This window comes from Camelus dromedarius, chromosome 1 (assembly GCF_036321535.1).
Source record: "Camelus dromedarius isolate mCamDro1 chromosome 1, mCamDro1.pat, whole genome shotgun sequence".
Classification (NCBI taxonomy): domain Eukaryota; kingdom Metazoa; phylum Chordata; class Mammalia; order Artiodactyla; family Camelidae; genus Camelus; species Camelus dromedarius.
Genome location: NC_087436.1, coordinates 118,472,043 through 118,491,037, shown reverse-complemented (window position 1 = coordinate 118,491,037; position 18,995 = coordinate 118,472,043). Strand labels below are relative to the sequence as shown.

Here is an 18,995-nt window from a genome sequence, read left to right as displayed (position 1 = left end):
TCTGTCTTTTAGCAAATTTACTGATGCAAGCTCTTGTTCTGGGTCCTGGCGTACGTACACACACACACACACACACACACACACACACACACACCCTCCTACCATTTGGAGCTTAATTTCCTACAAGGGCCAGAGCATGGGGATCTGTTTCAACAGAGAGGGTTTTTGTGTTCTTAAACTGGACGTCCAGCTCAAGTTTCTGGGTTTTTTTTTTTTTTTCAATCATTTCCTCAGCAACTCTTCCAAGTTGGCAAGATGAGAACATCACATAGATTTACTCTTTATAGATGAAGAAGCTGATAACTAGAGAGGAGAACGGCTGACTCAGTATGGTGGTAGGAAGTGGGACAGATAGATGCACTCACACCTGTGTTTGTCTGGCTTCACACTCTCTGCCACACTGTGCTTCTTAGATGTTTCCTTAGGCACATCTTCAAGGCTCCGGGGAATGTGTATGAGGGCAGTAACCTGAAGTTCTTACTTTATGACAGCGATTTCTTTGGATGCTCAAGCTTCAGTTTTAAAAATGTAGTGTTCTTTGCATTTTTCTTTATTATAAAGCCGTTTGAATATCGAAACCATCCTTTAAACTACTCACTAATAGAATTCGTGCTCCAGCAATATGCCAGCATTTAGCCTTTGGTCTTATCTCACTCCTGGCCCACTGCTTAGTACCCCCAGTGTACCCCACATGGAAAGCTTGGCTAATAAGTTCTCAGATTCCCAAATCCCATCGTCTTGTCCCTGTTGAGTCAGGGAGTCAGAGAAGGCCTGTCCTTGGAGGGACAGGGGAAAAAAAGGCCGATAGGTGCCAGGCTTCCTGGCCTGAGGCTGCCGACAGTATAACAGGCCCCGTGCAGGAGGCTGAAGAGGTGTCAGCTGTCACTGTGGGCCCAGGGGACTGACAGCCCTACCCTATGGAGAGTTCAGGGAGTTTGCGGAGCTGCTGCCTGCTGGCTCAGGAGGCCAGGTTCTGCAGAGAGGTCTCACAGTGCCCGGACTGACTCCCTGCTCTCCTCCACCCTCCCGCTCCCAGGGTGGGGGTAGGTTCTTGGGCAGGTGCAGGGGCGAAGCCATAGCAAGGGCTCAGGCAGTGGGAACCTGACTGGGTTGAACTGAACCCAACAGGACACGAAAAGTGGCCTTTCTCTCTGGCATCTGAGCTTCCAGTTTCCCTCCCAGCCCAGCTGCTCGCTGTTCTGTACCCTCAGGGCCCTCCAGGACACGCGGCACTGCCTCTCCAAAAGTTTCTCAGTTATTTAATCGGGGGCTGGTGGGCCTGGGGAGATGCGCGATTCAGCCCGGTGTGTCTCAAGGAAGGCTTGCTGGAAGAGGTGAGTCTGAGTTGAGACTCAGAGAACTGAGTAGGCAGTACTGGAGAGGCACTGGGAGCTCCTAAAGTCTTTGGGAGCAGGAGTCACCCGATCTGATTTTGGGAGTGTCCCCGGATGGGGCGCGAGCAAACCGAAGTGCGGCCGCGCCAGCCTCGCTCCCTCCCTCCCGCGTCCGTCTCGGTCCCGGGCCGCCTCCGGGCCCGCCAAGCCCAGAGGCCGGAGTCTGTTCCAGAAAACTTTCCGCGGAGGCTCGCACTGAGCATGCTCGGCGGCGGGGCGGGCCTGGGGTCCGGAAGCTGCCCCGACTCCGCCTGTACCCGCGAATTTGGGGGTCGCTGGTCCCCGGCGGGCGATGGGCACCCGGGGGCGCGCCACGTGGGTGCTGGCCGGGGGCCTCCTGGCCGCCGCCTCGGCGCTGCTCGCGGAGCCCGAGGACCGAGGACGGCCCCCCGCGGGCCCAGGCCCCTTCCGGCGCCCCCTCGGCGCGCAGCCTCCCGCGGGTGCCCCCGCGGCTCCCGGGGCGGGGCCCGAGCGCAGCGCGCAGGTGAGGAGCGCCGGCCCCCCCATCTCAGGTCTGACTCGGGCGTTTTGGCTTCACCCACACCGGGGGCGGGGAGGCCCCGTCGGGTGGGGAAATTACCCGAAAGGGAGGGCGGGATCCGAGGATGCGTCGCATGTTCCTTAGTGGATCCCGCTTTGGGCCGGAAAACTCCCCGGTTGGGCGGAGACAGCGATGTGGCAACTGCGGGCTTGGACTTTGTTGGCGGCCGGTTCGAGCCCGCTCTGCAGCCCGAGGGCTCTGTGACCTCGGGCAGGTCGCTTCGCTTCTTGTACCTCGGTACCCTGATCTGTAAGCCACCGCAGGGCCTCCCCTGGAGGGTCAAGGTGAGAGTTTAGAGGAGTTCATGCGTGTTGAGCAGCTTACACAGGTCAGTGCCCCACCAGAGTGTAGCGGCTGACAAAAAACAGCTGGACTGTTGGCCGGAGTTCTATGTGACTGCAGATTTAACCTCTTTCCCCTTCACCCTGCCCCTGCCTCTGTGGTCCCTTACTGGGAAGGCTCAGAGCTCTGGCTGTCACCCTAGATTTCCCCTCCTCCTCCACCCAAAACTGGTCACCAGTCCTACTGCCTTTTCCTCTTAATCAGCTCTGATACCTGCCCCTCCCCCTCCTCCACTGCATCCCTAGGTTCACTCCCCACCCCTCAGCCTCTGGCCTTTGAGGTTGGTTCCTATGGGTCGCCCCCACCCCCTAATTTGTGCTTTTTTCCATCCATTTCCCCAGGCCTCTAGGTGACTTGTCCAGGGCGTACACCTGACTGCTTCCCTCCCCTGCTTACACACCTTGCACCCTGACCCCTGTAACAAACCCAGGCTTCTGTTCCCGGGAACATCTGTCCAGCGATCTGGCCCATCGCTTCCCCAGGGTCCTCCCTCCCAGCCCTCCCCGAGGGCCTGGCTCCTCTTGTCCTGTTGAGTTCTCTACCTTTAGCCCCAGTACCTGCTACCCTTGCTAGAGGTTTTTTAGGTCTCTTAAATGAAATTTCCCCTCACTTTCTATTATTGTTAGATTTTCAGTAGACAAGGCAAAATAATAATACTCTGTCAATTTACTGAGCTTTTATAAAGCTCACGACTGAATATTTTCACAAAGTCCTTTCACCTACTCCTGTCCAGTGAGGTGGAAAGTATCTGGCCCATTTTGCTGATGAGAAGACTAAAGTCCAGGGGGCCTGTCCGGTTCTTTCCTTTGGGAAGCCAGTGCCAGTCCTTTCTGGTGAATATTTGTTGCTAGGCTCTTCAAGACAGTGCTTTGAACACCAGAACACATATGCTCATGTCAACATATTATCTATCCTCTCCTGCAAAGGGGGAGCCAATAGCCAGTTACAGCCATCTCCCAGATGTTCTAAAAATGCTATGACCAATACAGGAGCCCTGGCCACGCTGTTTCAGGTCCTCCAAGGCCCCGTGTGCTGGCAGCTGCCGTATTGGACAGCCCAGACCATAGAGCGTTGCCAGGGTTGCAGGAAGTCCTATTGGAAACTCCTTGCAAGGAGAGAAGCAGTGAAGGGTTGAGTAGACAAGAGGTTTCTGAGTGTTTATGGAAGGCCCTGTGTGTCCCAGACTCTCTTCTGGGTGCTTGAGATAGAAGAGAACAGGCAGTCTCTGTTCTTAAGGAACCTGCACTCGCGGGGCAGGAGGAAGACGCTAACGGCATTAACCTGTAGTGTGGCAGTTGTGGTTCAGGCTGTGGAGAGAAATGCGTCGGGCAAAGTGGGCTGAGAGAGAGGGCCTTGGTCCAGACGGGGTGGTCGTGGAGGATGCTTTGAGGAGCTGACAGGTGAGCAGAGCCCTGGATGGAATGATGGAGGGGCTTGGGTGCTGCTGCGAGAAAAGCATTTCAGAGTGAGATGGCAGTGAGGACAAAAGGATGTGCTTCGTGGGGTCCAGGACCAGCCAGGAAGCTGGTGTGGTAGGGGCAGAGGGTGGGGTGGGGGGGAGGGGAGGGGGAAGTGCTGAGGCCAGAGGGTAAGGAGGGGCCAGATCAGGAGGCCCGGTGGGTCATGTTTAAGACTGGTTGTTATTTTGAATTAGATGGAAGCCAGGGATGGGTTTTGAGCAGAAAAGTGACCGGCTCTGAGTCATCTTTTTAAAGCATCCCTGTGGCAGGTGTGAGGACAGAGGACAGAGGTAGAAGTAAAAACCGAGAGAGGAGGCAGGTAGGGGACCAGGCAGACAGTGGAGATGAAGAGGACCAGGGAGATTCGTGGAGAGAGCTGCCGAGAAGTTGTTGAATTTGGGGTATATTGTGAAGGCAGAGCCGGGGGAGTGTGCTGGGATTGAATGTGAGTTGAGAGAGAGAAAGAGAAGTCAAGGATGAAACCAAGGACTTGGGCTTCAGCAGATGGAAGAACAGAGATACCATTAACTAATATGTGGAAGCCTCGGGGAGGCAGCCAGGAATTCTTATTTGGTCCTGTTGAGTTTGACAGGCCTGTGAGGCATGGAGGTAGGGGTGCACAGGAGGGTGGTGGGTGAGTGAGTCTGGATCTGGGGGAGAAATCTGAGCTGGAGAGCTGCTATACCGGGGAGTGGTCAGGGTACATGCCTTTAACCCCGGAGGGCCTGGCTGAGTTCCCTGGGGGTAAGTATTGATTGGGAAGACTGAGGTCTTTGGACAGGGCCCTGGAGAGCGCCTGGGCTGGGCTAGGCCAGGAAGAAGAAAAGATCGATCGAACAAAGGAGATGAGAAAGTGTGGCTGATTTTGCAGGAAGGAAACCGAGGCTGTGACCCACAGGTCAAGGGAGGAAGGTGCTTCAGGGAGAGGGGCTCGCAATAGGCAGCACAACGGCTCCCCTACCTCCTGACCCCTGGAGCCTGGGAACGTGTCACATCACAGGGCAAAGGGAGACAAACGTTGCAGATGGAGGCTGCTAATCAGCTGACCTTATCACAGGGAGGTTACCCTGGGTTATCCTGGTGGTCCCAGTGTAATCCCAAGGGTCCTTACAAGTGGAAGAAGGAGGCAGGAGAGAGTCAGAAAGAGATGTGAGATTAGAAGGTCAGAGGGATCCAATGTGAGGCCTCAACCTGCTGCTGCTGGCTTTGAAGATAGAGGAAGGGCCATAAGTTAGGAGTGCAGGCTGCCTCTAAGGCTGGAAGAGGCTCTCCCAGAATGCAGCCCTGCAGACACTTTGATTTTAACACAGTGAGAGCCACGTTGGACTCGTGACTTCCAGAACAGTACAGTAATAAACGTGTGTTGGTTTTAAGCCACTCGGTCTGTGGTGGTTTGTTACGGCAGCTGTGGGATGCTAAGACACTCACACATCCAGGGCTGCTGGTGGTGAGTCGTGTGCAGTAAGAGTGGAGACCTGGCCATGACATGAGGCCTTATAGACGTTATGGTGACCTTGTCAGGAGCTGTGTCACCCTGGAGAGAGGGATCACCAGGAGGGGAAGGCTGGACACTGGAGGATGATGTTGACTGGCAGCTGGCATGGTCTCTGTGGGAGCAGGCGGCTCACGGTGGCCAAGGAGCCCCCGGAGAGGCACCCTCAAGCTAGTGACCGCTAGGAACCTGTGAGACCTCAGGGAGCCACAGCCAAGTGTCCCTGGCACTAGGGCCACCAGGGGGCTCCCTGGGAACCTGGGATCCTGCCCCTCCCCCTCGAGTAGAACCTTCTGTCGGGAAGGAGGCCTTTGTCCCTCTGGGGGTCTGGGCAGCGTCTGCTTTGCTCACCACGTGGTGCCTAGCACAGAGCCTGCTGTGCGTAAGATGCTGGGTGAAAAAATGGATGGAAAGTTCCAGGGGCAGGGGCGGCACAGGTGGATGGTTGTGTGGGGGCGGGGTGCACCATGGCGCCACCGTTCACCCCAGAGACCTCACAAATGAATTTTAGGTGTTTGTTTTTTTGTTAACAGATTTCAGTTTTTAGAACAGCTTTAGATATTAGAAAAATTGTACACATGGTAAAGAAAATTCATATGTATCCCCTCCAATGCACACAGTTTCCTTTATTATTAACATCTTACATTAGTAAAGTACATTTATTGCAGTTAATGGTCTAACTGATTGATATAATTGATATATTATTGTGAAAGTCCATAGTTTATTTGGATTTCCTTAGTTTTTTTTTTTTTGCCCAACGTCCTCTGTCCCAGGGTCCCATCCAGGACATGCATCCCATGTAGGCGCCTCTCGGCCGGGACAGTTCCTCAGACTTTCTTGTTTTGATGACCTTGGCAGTCTGGAGGAGGACTGGTCAGGGATTTTGTAGGGTGCCGTCTGCTGGAATTTGTCTGAGTATGTGCTAGCAACCTGATTCATTACTGTTGGTGTTGACCTTGAACTCTTGACTGGACTAGCATTTCTCCACCATGAAACCAGCCTGCACTGTACTTGTTAGAAGGAGGTCAGTGTGTTAGAAGGAGCAGCCTGGATGGATGTTCTTAAGATTTTTTTCCTGCCAGATGGCAGCAAAAACATATTCCATCCACATCAGTGTCTGACACGCAGCATTCTTCTTCTGAAGAAGAGGCACCTCTTTCTACCTTGTGGAAGACTATAGACTAGTGGTTGTCCTGGCCACACACACCTGTTCCAGAAGGACTTGGGGACAACGTTTGCATTGGGCATGAGGGACCTGGGAGACCCCAAAGGAACAGGCATGACTCCCATTGTTACCCTAAAAGAGGAAGGAAAAAGACCTCAGTTTTTGTCTTACCTGAAAGAGAAGAATTCAGACGGGAGCAAAAGATTTTAAAGGTTTTCTTAGCAAAGGAGGAGTACGCCTCCAAGAACGGGGTGCGGGCTGATCCAGGGGCCGACGGCAGTGGTCTTTGTTTGGCCCCCTGTCTTGTACCCTCGCTTAGAGGTGGTCTCTTGGTTGATTGGCAGCTCTTGCCCCTGGAGTGCTTGGTCATGATCGTCCCGTTTGGTGCATGTCCTTACCCATGATGCACATAGGAAAGCCCACAAGGGGGCCCAAACCGCCATGCTAATTACATTACAGTGAGCATTAGGTCATGTCCGGTTAGGTCCTCAACGCTACTGCACAGTGAGGGCTTTCGGGTTCTAACCAGTTTCTTGCTGGCACTCATTTAGTGGAAGTAAAAGTTCCTTTATGCTGAAGGTAGGCATACTGCCATCCTCCAGACCATCCTCCCTGACCTCCACCTATCTGCCCGGTGCCCCCACTTATCTAACTACCTGACACCATCACTTAGTCTTTGTTATTATTGTTGTTGCAATGACGCATGGGTGTGATTCTCCTCCTGCCAGAAATGAAGCAATACGGGTGGCCTGCAGGCAAGGGAGTCTCCAGCCGCTGGCTGCTCACACCCTCGTTCCCCAAGGTCCCCAAGGCTAACACTTCAGCGTACACCTTGCTAGGCTTTTAAAAATAAGTTATGATATATGATATTATATTTTATACTGTTAAATATGTAATTACTTATTAAATGTATAACTAGTATTAAATATGTTATTAAATATCTATATACATCTTCCAAATTATTAAATACATAAACACATAAGTATATATAATAAAGTAACTATAAACAAATGTGATTTATATGAAAAGTATGTGAGATAAATACATAATATATAATTGTAAATGTATGCTAATATATTCAATGTATAAAAATGCCATTTTTCTTAAACAGCATCATATTAGTCATAATTTTTCAACCTACTGACTTCACTTGACATATGTTAGAGTTTCCTCTAGGTAAACATAGATCTGCCACATTTGTTTATTTGCTTATTCATGTTTGTAAGTGTGGTAAAATGCACATCACAAAATTGACCACGGTAACCGTTTTTAGGCGTGTAGTTTAGCACCGGTAAATACATTCACAGTCCTGCACTCGCATCTCCAGAGCTCTTTTCATCTTGTGAAACTGAAGCTCTGTCCCCCTTAATCAACAATCCCCCATCCCACCTCCCCCAGTCCCTGGCAGCCGCCATCCTATCTCTGTCTCTGAATTTGACAGACCTCCCGCAAGCGGAGTCATACACTCTGTCTTTTTGTGACTGGCTTATTTCTCTTGGCCTGGTGTCCTCAGGTTTCATCCTTGCTACAGCAGGTGACAAGATTTCCTTCCTTTTTAAGGCTGAATCATAGTCCCTTGTATGCCTGGACCACTTTTGCTTATCCATCTATCCTAGGTTGCTTACACCTTTTGTCTTTTGTGAATAATGCTGCTGTGAACATGAATGTACAAATAGCTCTTTGTGGCCCTGCTTTCAGTCCTTTTGGGTAAGTCCCTACATGCTGTAAGGAATAATCATGTAGCTTAAATGGGGTGTTTTGATGATCAGTCAGGTGTGGAGACAGAGTAACACCCCGAAGAGGCGCACGAAAGTGGAAGATTGATTACATCCACCACGCCTAAGGCATACTACACCCGGGGCCAGGGCGGGGCTGGGGGTTGCTCAGCCAGGAGTGGAGGCAGCTGGAGGACCTGTGGGCCGGCGCCTTTATCGGGGGTCAGGGGAGTGTGTAAGCAAAGGGCAGAAGGGTGTTTCCCTGGTGCCTTCGTCACGAGACCGCAGTCAAGAGGGCAGGAAGGGGAGCTTGTGGCCGGACCCGCCTTCTCACCCTGGTGCCGCTGGGCATCTGGGAGGGGGCTCATGATCTGATCGTGGGGGTGTCAGGGCAGCAGGAAAATGTGAACTTGTGTTTATTTATTTATCTATTTATTTATTACTATGATTACACATATTATATATTATTTTTATTTTACTATGTATTGATATATTAGGAATTATTTCTTATTTCTTATGTAATATGTTACTACGTTATTTAATTTTATTTTTATTGTTATTTATGTCATGTCTTATATAATATTTTATATTATATTATTTATATCATATAATATGCAGTATTTTATTATGTTATTAATATTATAAATATTATGTATCATTAAGTTATTCTATATATTTATTTATATACTTATTTATTCAAAGTTTTAAAAAAGTGCAGTACACCCTGGAAGGGGACTTGCTGGATCATACCACTTCTTCCTTTTTAGCAGCTGCATAGTACTCTGTAGGAGAATTCACTCTTTTAAATAGGATTCTTCAGGCTGCCCATCCCAGAAGCACCATATGAACGAGCTGAGATCCAAACTCTGGCTCCGTAAACTGGGAGTCCTGGGTGGGTTCAGGGCATGACTGGCTGGGTTTAGCTGCACCCTCCTCCTCCTTGTTCTCACCTTAGGCCTGTGTCCTCACCTGTGTGTCCCGTCACTCCATCTGCGTCCCTCCAGCAGCGGGTGTCATATTCCAGCCCTGTGGATGGGCCTGGTCATGCAGCTGGGAAAGCTGCTTTCGTCAGCCCAGCAGAGTGGCCTTGGCTGGGGACAGTCCAGGGACTGGGGGCCTGTGAGGATCCGGCCAGAGCACAGCCACTCTGTGGCCAAGGGGACAGGCTTACTCAGACCACGAGCAAGGCCGTGGGGAAAGCTTTCTAAGCAGACAAACACAGTAGCGCAGAAATTCCCTTTCAATCCCACAGAATCTCGTGCTTTCCACAATGTCTGACCCCCTCTAAACATCGGCCACGTGAATCGGCATCGGAACCAGACCCAAAGCCAGGCCTGAGCATCCCCCTGAGCTCTCACCATCTTCCCTGCCTGTGTGCATCCTTTCCCCTTCCATTACGTAGATCCAGCATGTCCAGAACCAGGTTGTCTGGGTTCAAGGCTAGTCTCCACCACCTACTACCTGTGGGACCTGGAGTGAGTTGTGAGACTTTATCATAAAATGAGGATGACACGCCACTGGGTTATCACGAAGATCACTGGTAATTCACCTGGAGTGCACGGTGCTGGGCCGGGCCCATTTCAAGGGCCCTAGCCACGGCATCCTAATGGTGATGATGATTACTGTTATTATTGCCATTTTGTGGTGGAGGGGTCTGGGCCTTTCCAGGGCTCAGTACTGCACCAAGGTGGAGTGGAGGGGTTGGCTGGGTCCCGTTTGGACAAGTTTTCATCATTGGATGAGGTGAAGCAAGCTAGGAGGAGGCTTCGAGGTCCACACTTTTCAGAGGAGGGATCTGAGGCTTGCAGAGGTTGTGAGACTTGGGCAAGGACACACAGCGAGTAAATGGTTCCAGCTGGAATCCAGTTCTCCGGGTCCTCAGGCTAGTGTTTTACGTGCTCCTCCATGAAAACTTGCAGGGAAATTCAGAGCCTGAGGTTCCCCCAGCATCACAGGGTTAGTGAAAAGCAACTGGGGTGCAAACCCAGGTCTGTCTGATTATATGGAATTTCCATGGCTCAGTGCTGCCTCCCTGGACAGTGCCCAGAGATGAAGCTATGTAATCTGTGCTCAAAGCTCGGGGGGTGGTCAACTTGGAAAAATTTACATCAGATTCTGGATAAAAGAGATGCAACTCATCTCCTTTATAAAAGTGACTTTAACCACTTATTACAAGCATGTCTTCATTCATGCCTTTGTGTCTTTTGAATTATTTTAGGACTTGCCCCCTATGATGTGGCCCAGTGTGGAGAGCTCTCACTTTAAGACGACAGGTAAATTCTCCCTTTGGTTGATTTTTCGTTGTTTTAGCAGGACAAGGGGATGGAGGGAGAAGCTTCCGGGCACATGGCTGCCCTGAAGCGAGGGAATGAGGGTGCATCCAAACACTTGGGCAAACATACAGATGACCCGTGTGACAGTGGTGCTGGAGGGGAGGCCGCTGAGTGATGACACAGTGGCTGGTGAAGGGCACTTTACAGCTTGACTTCCTTCTATACTGACAGCAGGGCCTGCCCTCCTGCAAGTCTTCATCAGAGGCTATGGCTGGGCCTTCTGAGGGCCTGGAGGAGCCTGGGGCATAGATGCCCCAACCAGAGGTAACACCTGTACTGACCTTGAGATTTTACATCCATGTGCTGATTGGACAGCATTTGTCCCCTAGCCTGAGCGGCTGGGCTGTCCAGAGGCGGGCGTCCAGTCCTGCTTATGCGATTGACCGAGACAATCCTGACTGAGCAGCTGGCCTGGGAGGGCACCTGCCTGTTTCCATGGCGAAGGCTGTCAGTCCCTCCATGCTTACCTTTGTCCCCATTCCGACGTCCTGAGCGGAATCAACCACAGATGATATTCTAGGGAAAAAGATGTTGATTTTATCTAGGATTCAGTTCCGTGTCTTTTTTTTTTTTTTCAAATTTTAATTTTTTCTACACATATTTAGAAACTCTGTAAAGAAGGTTTCAAAAGCACTTCTAAAGACCTTGCTATCAATATGCTGTGTGAGAAAGACTGAAAAATAGACTTCATGCTCAGTCAACATACAATTTGTATTTGGATAGAAGAGAAACGTCGAAAAGGCACAGCTCCACAACTCAGGTCCCTTCAAAGCATACATTTCTAGCTTTATTTTTTTTTTTAATTAAAGTTTAGTCAGTTTACCATGTTGTGTCAATGTCTGGTGTACAGCATAATAGTTCAGTCATACATATACACACATGTATTCCTTTTTATTATGGGTCATTTTAAGGTATTGAATACAGTTCCCTCTGCTACACGGTAGAAACGTGTTGTTTATCTATGTTATATTTCTGCAAATCTGCAAATCTCGAACTCCCAATTTATCCCTTCTACCCTCTTTCTGCCGGTAACCATAAGTTTGTTTTCTATGTCTGTGAGTCTCTTTCTGTTTTGTAAATAAGTTCATTTGTCTCATTTTTTTTAAAGATTCCACATATAAGTGATAGCATGTGGTATTTTCCTTTCTCTTTCTGGCTTACTTAACTTAGTGTGATGATCTCCAGGTCCATCCATGTTGCTGCACATGGCATTATTTTATTCTTTTTATGGCTGAGTAGTATTCCAGTGTGTGTGTGTATCACAACTTCTTTATCCAGTCATCTGTCATTGGACATTTAGATTGCTTCCAGGTCTTACACATAGTGATGCTAGAAACACTGGGGTGCTTGTGGTTTTTTGAAGGAGAACTTCCTCCGGATAGATGCACAGGAGTGGGACTGTCTAGTGTTAAGCATTTAGTGCTCATAAGCACTTTCACACACAGTGTGTCATTTCCCTTCTCCTTAGGCTGCCCTGTCTGATGGATGTTTTCACCACATTCCCAGTGAGGGAAACTGAGGCTCAGAGCACTCAGCTGACCTGCCCAGGGTCACACAGCTGATTAGCATTAGAGCAGCTTTCACTCAGGACAATGCCTAACACCCCAGCCAGCACCTCTTAAGCGACATTTCTGTGCTACACATGGTGCTTATGAATTTTCAAAATTCTAGAGGAAGCAGTCCACATGGGGTAGTTCAGCAGGCGCTGTGTCTGGCAGTGGTCAGACCCTCCTTGTAGTAATGATCAGTGTCACTCGCAGAAGAGACAGGGCCTCCGAAGGACAAAGCAAGGTAAAACTTACCGTTCTCTCCACTGTGGAGTTAGGGAAACTGAGGCCCAGAGGGGTTAGCTGGCTTTCCCACCGACACAGCTGGGGAGAGGCAGAGCCAGATTCGAACCCAGGGCTGTCTGATGCCAGGTGGGTAAGAATCACCCAGGACACCTCCCTTGCCCAGTGGTTCTGATTCGGCAGGTCTGGTGTGGGACCCAGGACGGACATTTCAGCATACAGCCCAGGGAAGGAGCGCACACTGGGAGTGACATTCTCCTTAGTCTCTAAGCCTCCCAGTGAGAACATCTCATTTCCTTGGCAGAGAAGTGGTAAGGCATTCATTCATTGACTTCCTCCGCCAAGGTTTTCCCAGCGCCTTCTGCGGGCCGTGCGGTTTGCCTCTGGCGTTGAGCCGCTGCGTCGCCCTGCCAGTCTGCGTTATATAATACAAGTTCATTGCTCTTTGCAGTGGACGCACCATTTGGACTGAAATTCAATAAGAAAATTGAGGTCTCGACCCCACCCAGGACTTCTGCAGCCACCAGTGGGTTGTGGCTTCATCCCGTGTTTGCTTTTACAGCCTTCCTGCCCAGGAAGACCTTGTTTAAAAGAGAGTCTGCTGTAACACATCTCTTGGTAAGTAACATGTTCGATACTTTAAAAAAGACATATCAAGTTGTAAAGAAGCCAATTTTGTTCCAAAGATGTAGAGAATGTCACAGGCTTTTGTTCCTCAAGAAAAGCTATTCTTTCACTGAATACAGTTATTAGGAGGGAGCAAATCCATTTTTCTTTCGGGAGAGCTGCAGTTTCTGCACAACGTACAGCATTTTGCTGGATGGGACGTGTGAATCTGATCGTCAGGCGGCCTCGCCTGCTGGTTCTAAAGCAGGGTGAGGGGCTGTGCTCTAACCAGATGGAGTCACCAGCGCCTGTTATAAAAACGCTGCTACCAGTGGTCGTGGCGAGGGTTTAACAAATACTTCCAACTCGCCAGGCACGGGGCTTCGCACTTTCAACGCGTGATCTCATTGGAGCCTCATTGCAAGTTCTGAAGCAGGTACTATTTTTGCTCCTGTTTTACTGACAGGAAACTGGAGATCGGAGAGATTAGGAGGCTTGTTCCGGGTCCCACAGGTAGAGGTGGCGGAGCCGGGGTTTGGAGCCCCTGCTCGACTGCTGCTCCTGAGGCTGCTCGCATTCTGTGTGATGTGCTGGCTCCACGTCGGGCTGTCTCTCACCTACGCTTCCATGACTTAAAAAGGCTTGAGAACCACTGAGTTCAGCCAACAGGCTACCATTGCTACAAGCCCCTTCTTGGCCGCCGGCTAAGTGTTTGTACTAGTTTCCTAGGGCCGTGTAACAAATTACCACCAACCTGGTGGCTTCAAACAATGACATTATTCCCTTCCAATTCTGGAAGTGGAAGTCCAAAGTTAGGGTGTTGGCAGAGCCACGCTCCCTCCGAGGGCATGTCGGGGAAAATCCATCTTTGTTTCTTTCAGCTTCCGGTCATGTTCCTGGCTTCTGGCCGCATCACACCAATCTCTGTATTAGGATTCTCCAGAGAATCATAACCAGCAGGATGTGTGTATATACACGTGTTTACACATTCACACACGCACACGTGCACGTATATATATATGCGCATATGTGAGGGAGACAGCGGGGGAGATTTATTTTAAGAAATTGTTCATGTGGTGATGGGGCTGGCAAGTCCAAAATCTGCAAGGCAGGCCGATGTTGCAGCTCAAGTTGGAACGGTGTCTGCCACTGAGTTCCCTTTTCCTCAGGGGACCTCAGTGTTTTTTTGTGAAGTCCTTAACTGATTGGGTGAGGCCCACCCATATTATAGACAGTTATCTGCTTTGCTCAAAGTCCACTGACCTAAATGTTGATCTCATCCAAAGAGCACATTCACAGTGACATCAGGACGCATTTGACAGCCAGCTGGCCCTAGCCGCTCACTCTCACACTCTGTTTCCGCCTTCTCATGGCCCCTTCTCTCTGTGTGTGTTTTGTCCTTTTTTGTCACTACTAAGGACCCCTGGCATTGCATTTCTGGCCTGCCTCAATCCAGCCCACCTACATCCAGAATGATCTCGTCTTGAGAGCCTTTGCTTAATTACATCTTCCAAGACCTTCCAAATAAGGTCACATTCTGTTCCCAGGTTCTGGGATTCAGGATGTGGAGTAGCCACTCACCCCACCAAGGCGGTCCTCTTATTCTGTCCAGTCCTCTCCTGCGACAGGTGGCGCAGCCCCTCCCACGGCAGCACCTCTGTGCCCCATCACCCTCCTCTGTCTGTTCAATGGCTGTGCTTCTTCAGTTGTTGTTTGCAGGATGCTGTGTGGGGACCAGAAGGATAGAAAGCCAGATCTCTGTTCTCAAAGACTCATCAGGGTCCTGGCACGTCAGAGCATTAGGGTGGGGTGGGGGCCAGAATGCTCAACCGGAATCAGAGGCCCGGGCAGCTCGCGCTGCTGTCTGTGGTCAGCGTGTTCTCGGGAATATCACTTCCACTCTTTGTGTCTTCGCTCATTTCTGTCCAATGAGAGGCTCATGCTTTGGGGAGGGGATGTGCGCTGTGGAGGAACCACAGGATATGGAGACACACTGGTGGGGATGGAGTCCAAGCTTCCTGCCTGTGCAGCCTTGGGCTAGTGACTTAACCTTCCCGAGCCTTAGTTTCCTCATCTGTAAAATGGGAGAAATAGAATTCATGTGTGTACAGGGATGGGCATACGCCTTGCACTTGGGAAAGAATTGCTGTTGCTCTGATTGTCGGTATCACTGAGAGCTGCTGTGGTCTGTGATTCAGAGGTGGGGGTGGGCGGGCAGAGAGCGGGGAGGCGAGGCAAAGGGAAGCCTCCTCGGTGAGATTAGGGTCCTGCCTGGTTTAAATGGTGTGTCTGTACCGCAGCACTGGGATCTCAGGACACACGGCAAGGGCAGAAAGGAGCCAGCATCCGTTGTGATTACAAGGGGCCGCGGGAGCTAGGCCAGCCCTGGCTTTCTGTTGATACCCCTCCAGGGCAGTCATCACAGGGTTGGAAGAGGCCAAACCCAGATTCTCCATTCACTGATGGTGGATCCAGCTCCCAGGAGGCTCCCGGACGTGCTGGGGTCCATGTTCCTCTGTCCCCACTGTGTGGCTGATATGCTCCGGCAGTGACAGCCAGGGGACACACAGGATCTGTGAGTGGTCATTAAAGGGTTTTTCCATAGCTCTGCAAACACGCTTCTTACTGAAATGTAAGCCCTGGTTTGCTGAGTCCCTGTGACAACAGTGTCCTTTACCCAGGAGCAGGACATAGCCCCAGTGTCAGCACAGGTCCACATCCTTCTTTCCTCATAGGTTTTAAGTTCCAGTCCTTATACACTCTTTTTGAAAAAATCTTCAGGATTGAAGAAAGTTACTGTACCAGCAGAAGCAACCCTGCTCACCCTGCTTTTAAAAGCTTTATAAGTGTAGCATGAAATATTTTTCATTTTCTAATAATTTCTGTATTTGATTGTAGTATGGGGACATTTCAAGAGACATTCAAGGAACTTCTGAGAATGGAGTCATTTTTCAGAAATGTGCAGTGGTAAGTGTTCATGGGTGGCTTAGACTTAAAGAGGAAATAATTGAATTTGCCCAAATCATGTATTAGCTGGGAGCTGGCAAGTCACGTGGTTATCCAGCCACATCTGAGCACGGGTGAGGAGGGGCTGACCCGTAGGGACCTTATATTTTATATGGCAGCACCAAGACTGAGATTTTTTGGTAACAGTATAATTATTGTGAGTGAAAATCCTCTGTCATTGTTTAAAATGGGAAAGAGAGTGTATATTTTCTCTGAGATTTTAACATTTATATGATGCTTGACAGCTTAAAAATGTATTTAATGTCTTTTAGGTCTTTGATCCTTACTAATCTCATGAGATGGCTTTCACATTGTCCTTGTGTTGGGAGGTCCCTAAGACCACCCTCAGGTTCAGTGGCTCCTTCAGAGGACTCAGCTCAGAACAGCTGATGTCGCAGTTACAGTTCATTACAGCAAATGACGTAAAGTCAGCAAAGTGAAAGGCACATTAGACAGAGCTCCGGAGACGCCGGCCCAAGACGGCCCTGTCTCCTCCTGGCGGAGCTGCAGGGGCAGCATGTAGGTTTCCCAGCAGTGACATGTGACATAACTCGGGGCGCTCTCCTGAGCTGTGGAGTCCAGGGCTTTTACTGAGGACCAGTCACGTTGGTGCGGAACGCCCATGTCGCTGACCTCGGTTATTCAGTCTCCCTTCCCTCCAGAGGTCACGCTGGGCCCAAGGCCCCCACCACGAATCACACTGTTAGCGTAGACTCCTGGTGTGGCCCAAGGCCATGGGTATATGAAGACAATCTCACCAGGTAGGACGTTCTGAAGACTCTAGAGGTCAATCTCCCAGGAGCTGGTCCAGGACCAGCCCTCATTTTGGGATGCGCAGCGTTTGGACAGTCCCAGCCTGCTGAGTTAACCCTTTACTGCACAAACGTCATTTTCTTTTCTTTTCTTCTTTTTTTCTTTCTTTCTTTTTACTGAAGTTTAGTTGATTTACAATGTTGTGTCAGTTTCAGGTGTACAGCAAAGTGATTCAGTTACATATATGCATATATATAAACCTATTCTTTTTCAGGTTCTTTCCCACCATAGGTTATTACAAGATATTGAACATAGTTCCCTGGGCTGTACAGTCAGTCCTTGTTGGTTATCTATTTTATATATAGCAGTGTGTGTCTGTTATTCCCAAATTCCTAACTTATCCGTCACCCCTTTTCCCCTTTGGTAACTGAAGTTTGTTTCCTGTGTCTGCATAACCCTCACTTTAACCCAGGCTCTCAGCTGTCTGGCTCCCCTCCCTGAGTACAGTTGGTGCTACCAGTTTCTCGTGTCCTGGAGCTGTTTTCTGGCCCATGCGTGCAGTTACGAGCATGTGTGTGTACATGCGTGTAGATGTGTGTACATGCACACGTACATACACGTACTTTTTTCTTCCCCTTTTCTACACAGGTGCCCGTGCATCCTGTACACCAAGTTCTACAACTTGCTCTTTTCACTATTACATTTCAAAGCTCACTCCCCTTGGGACATGCGTGGCTTCCCTCTCTTAGCTCCTGCATCTCTTTCAGCAGAACTGGGGTGAAGAAGGGGCAGGAGAGCTGGGAGATGTGGCCTAGAGAGAGGGGGCAGGGCAGGGTTGCAGAAGCCTGTTGGGGAGCCCAGCGGCTGGACCCCTGGATGGCTTCCACCAGCTGAGGTACTCGAACACATGGCCGGGCAGAACCTGGATGGGGGAGACTGGCTTGGAGGCTGGAGTCCAGCTTGGGACCTGCGGTCCTGGAGATCAGATGGCAGTCAGAGGCCCTGACCTGGCTGGGGCTGAATCTTCAAAAGAATAGAGTAAGAGGGAGCCACTGTTTGCTTTCCTTGGTGACCCCAGTTGTCAGTTTCCCCAGCCTGCCTGTGGGTCTGTGCTCGGGTGCTTTTTCTTCAAAGTTACTCTGGGGTATGATTTCGCTGCATTTCAGGGCCCTGGTTTCTGTGAAACAGCTTGGCAAGCAGAAGTCAAAACTCTCCTGGGGCCCTTGAAGTCAGACCTGAGAAATCCTCAGAACCTTTGTGAGACCATAATCCTCCTGCCCTTTAAAGATCTAACGGGCGCAAGTCAAGCCGGAGACTCATTTTGGGAAGTTGGGTTTGCCGGCAAGTCTGGCCTCACTTCACCTCCTGTCTTGGGTGTCCTCGCAGAGCGAGTGGCCGGTGGCCCACATACAACTGCTGGTGAACAACACCAGGACGCCCGCGGCCGCCAACCTCTCTGATCTGCTCCTGTTGGACAACATCACTGGCCTGACCGTTAGGGAATCGACTGGTAACCAGACCTCAAGAGGGTTCCAGGCTTTCAGGAAGAAGTTTCTGCAAGGTAAGAGCGCCATGTACAATGTCAGGGGTGGAAAATGCTGAAAATACGCACCGATGCTCGCAGAGCGTGGGAGATGTGGCCAGCATAGCCTTAGACACATGACGTGTTCACACAGTGCATCCTCACAACGGATGCTGCTCTCGGGGTGTCAGAGGAGACTGCTGCTCAGTGTCTGCAGCCAGGAAACTGGGTTTGTCACTTAAGTTAGAGGGAGGTGGGATTTGGGGGAAGAGTTTTAAAAATAGATATACTCAATATTTATTATGAAAAATTTCAAACATACACTAAGATCGAGTTCATAGTGCATGCCGGCATATCCATCACCCGATGACCAAAATCTCCATCACTCACTCAAAGGAAGAGCTTGTTTTGGGGAGTGCTGGACAGAGGGGTTTGGCATCGGCCCTGGAAGCTCGCTCATGACACGTCCAGGCACTGTCAGGAGTGGTCACAGGAGCACCTCCACTGCTGATTTGTTGCCTTTCAGAGCATGATGCTGTCCCTGGTTGGCTTTCGGAGGTGTGTTTCCTGAGGCGAATTGTCATTATTTCATTAGGAAGACTTAAAACCAATTCTGGGATTCAGTTGTTCCTCTGTCTCTAGAGCTGTCAGTTTTTCTGGGAAGGTGAGACTTCTTTTATTCTGAGGGGGTACCTCGTCTACAGATGAAAAGACCCAAGCGGTGAGGAACTTGCCTGAGGCCATCGGGCTGGCAGTCAAGGCTGTTTCAGACTCAGACAGTCTGGCTCCCCCATCCAGGCCGTGACCATTACGTATGGTGGATCTCACATCTCACGTGCCGAGGACTCGCTCCGACCTCCCCGCTTCCACACGTGT

General features: G+C 50.2%; 1 protein-coding gene across 9 annotated transcripts in view; it reads left to right on the top strand.

Annotated features, from left to right (window-relative positions):
* The window catches only part of EVC2 (EvC ciliary complex subunit 2), a 123,398-nt gene that overhangs the window by 1,688 nt on the left and 102,715 nt on the right, over window positions 1-18,995 (top strand). For 3 of the 9 annotated variants that reach the window (XM_031437551.2, XM_064488138.1, XM_031437541.2), the window contains exons 1-5: window positions 1,359-1,878; window positions 10,328-10,382; window positions 12,684-12,850; window positions 15,737-15,805; window positions 17,984-18,158. In XM_031437551.2, coding sequence (XP_031293411.2) covers window positions 1,687-1,878; window positions 10,328-10,382; window positions 12,684-12,850; window positions 15,737-15,805; window positions 17,984-18,158 — 658 coding nt within the window. In that variant the 5' untranslated portion in view covers window positions 1,359-1,686. Of the gene's footprint in view, window positions 1-1,351; window positions 1,879-2,079; window positions 2,220-10,327; window positions 10,383-12,683; window positions 12,851-15,736; window positions 15,806-17,983; window positions 18,159-18,995 lie in introns of those variants that run through there. The other 6 variants (XM_064488136.1, XM_031437527.2, XM_064488155.1 and 3 more) reach the window with 5 other exon arrangements.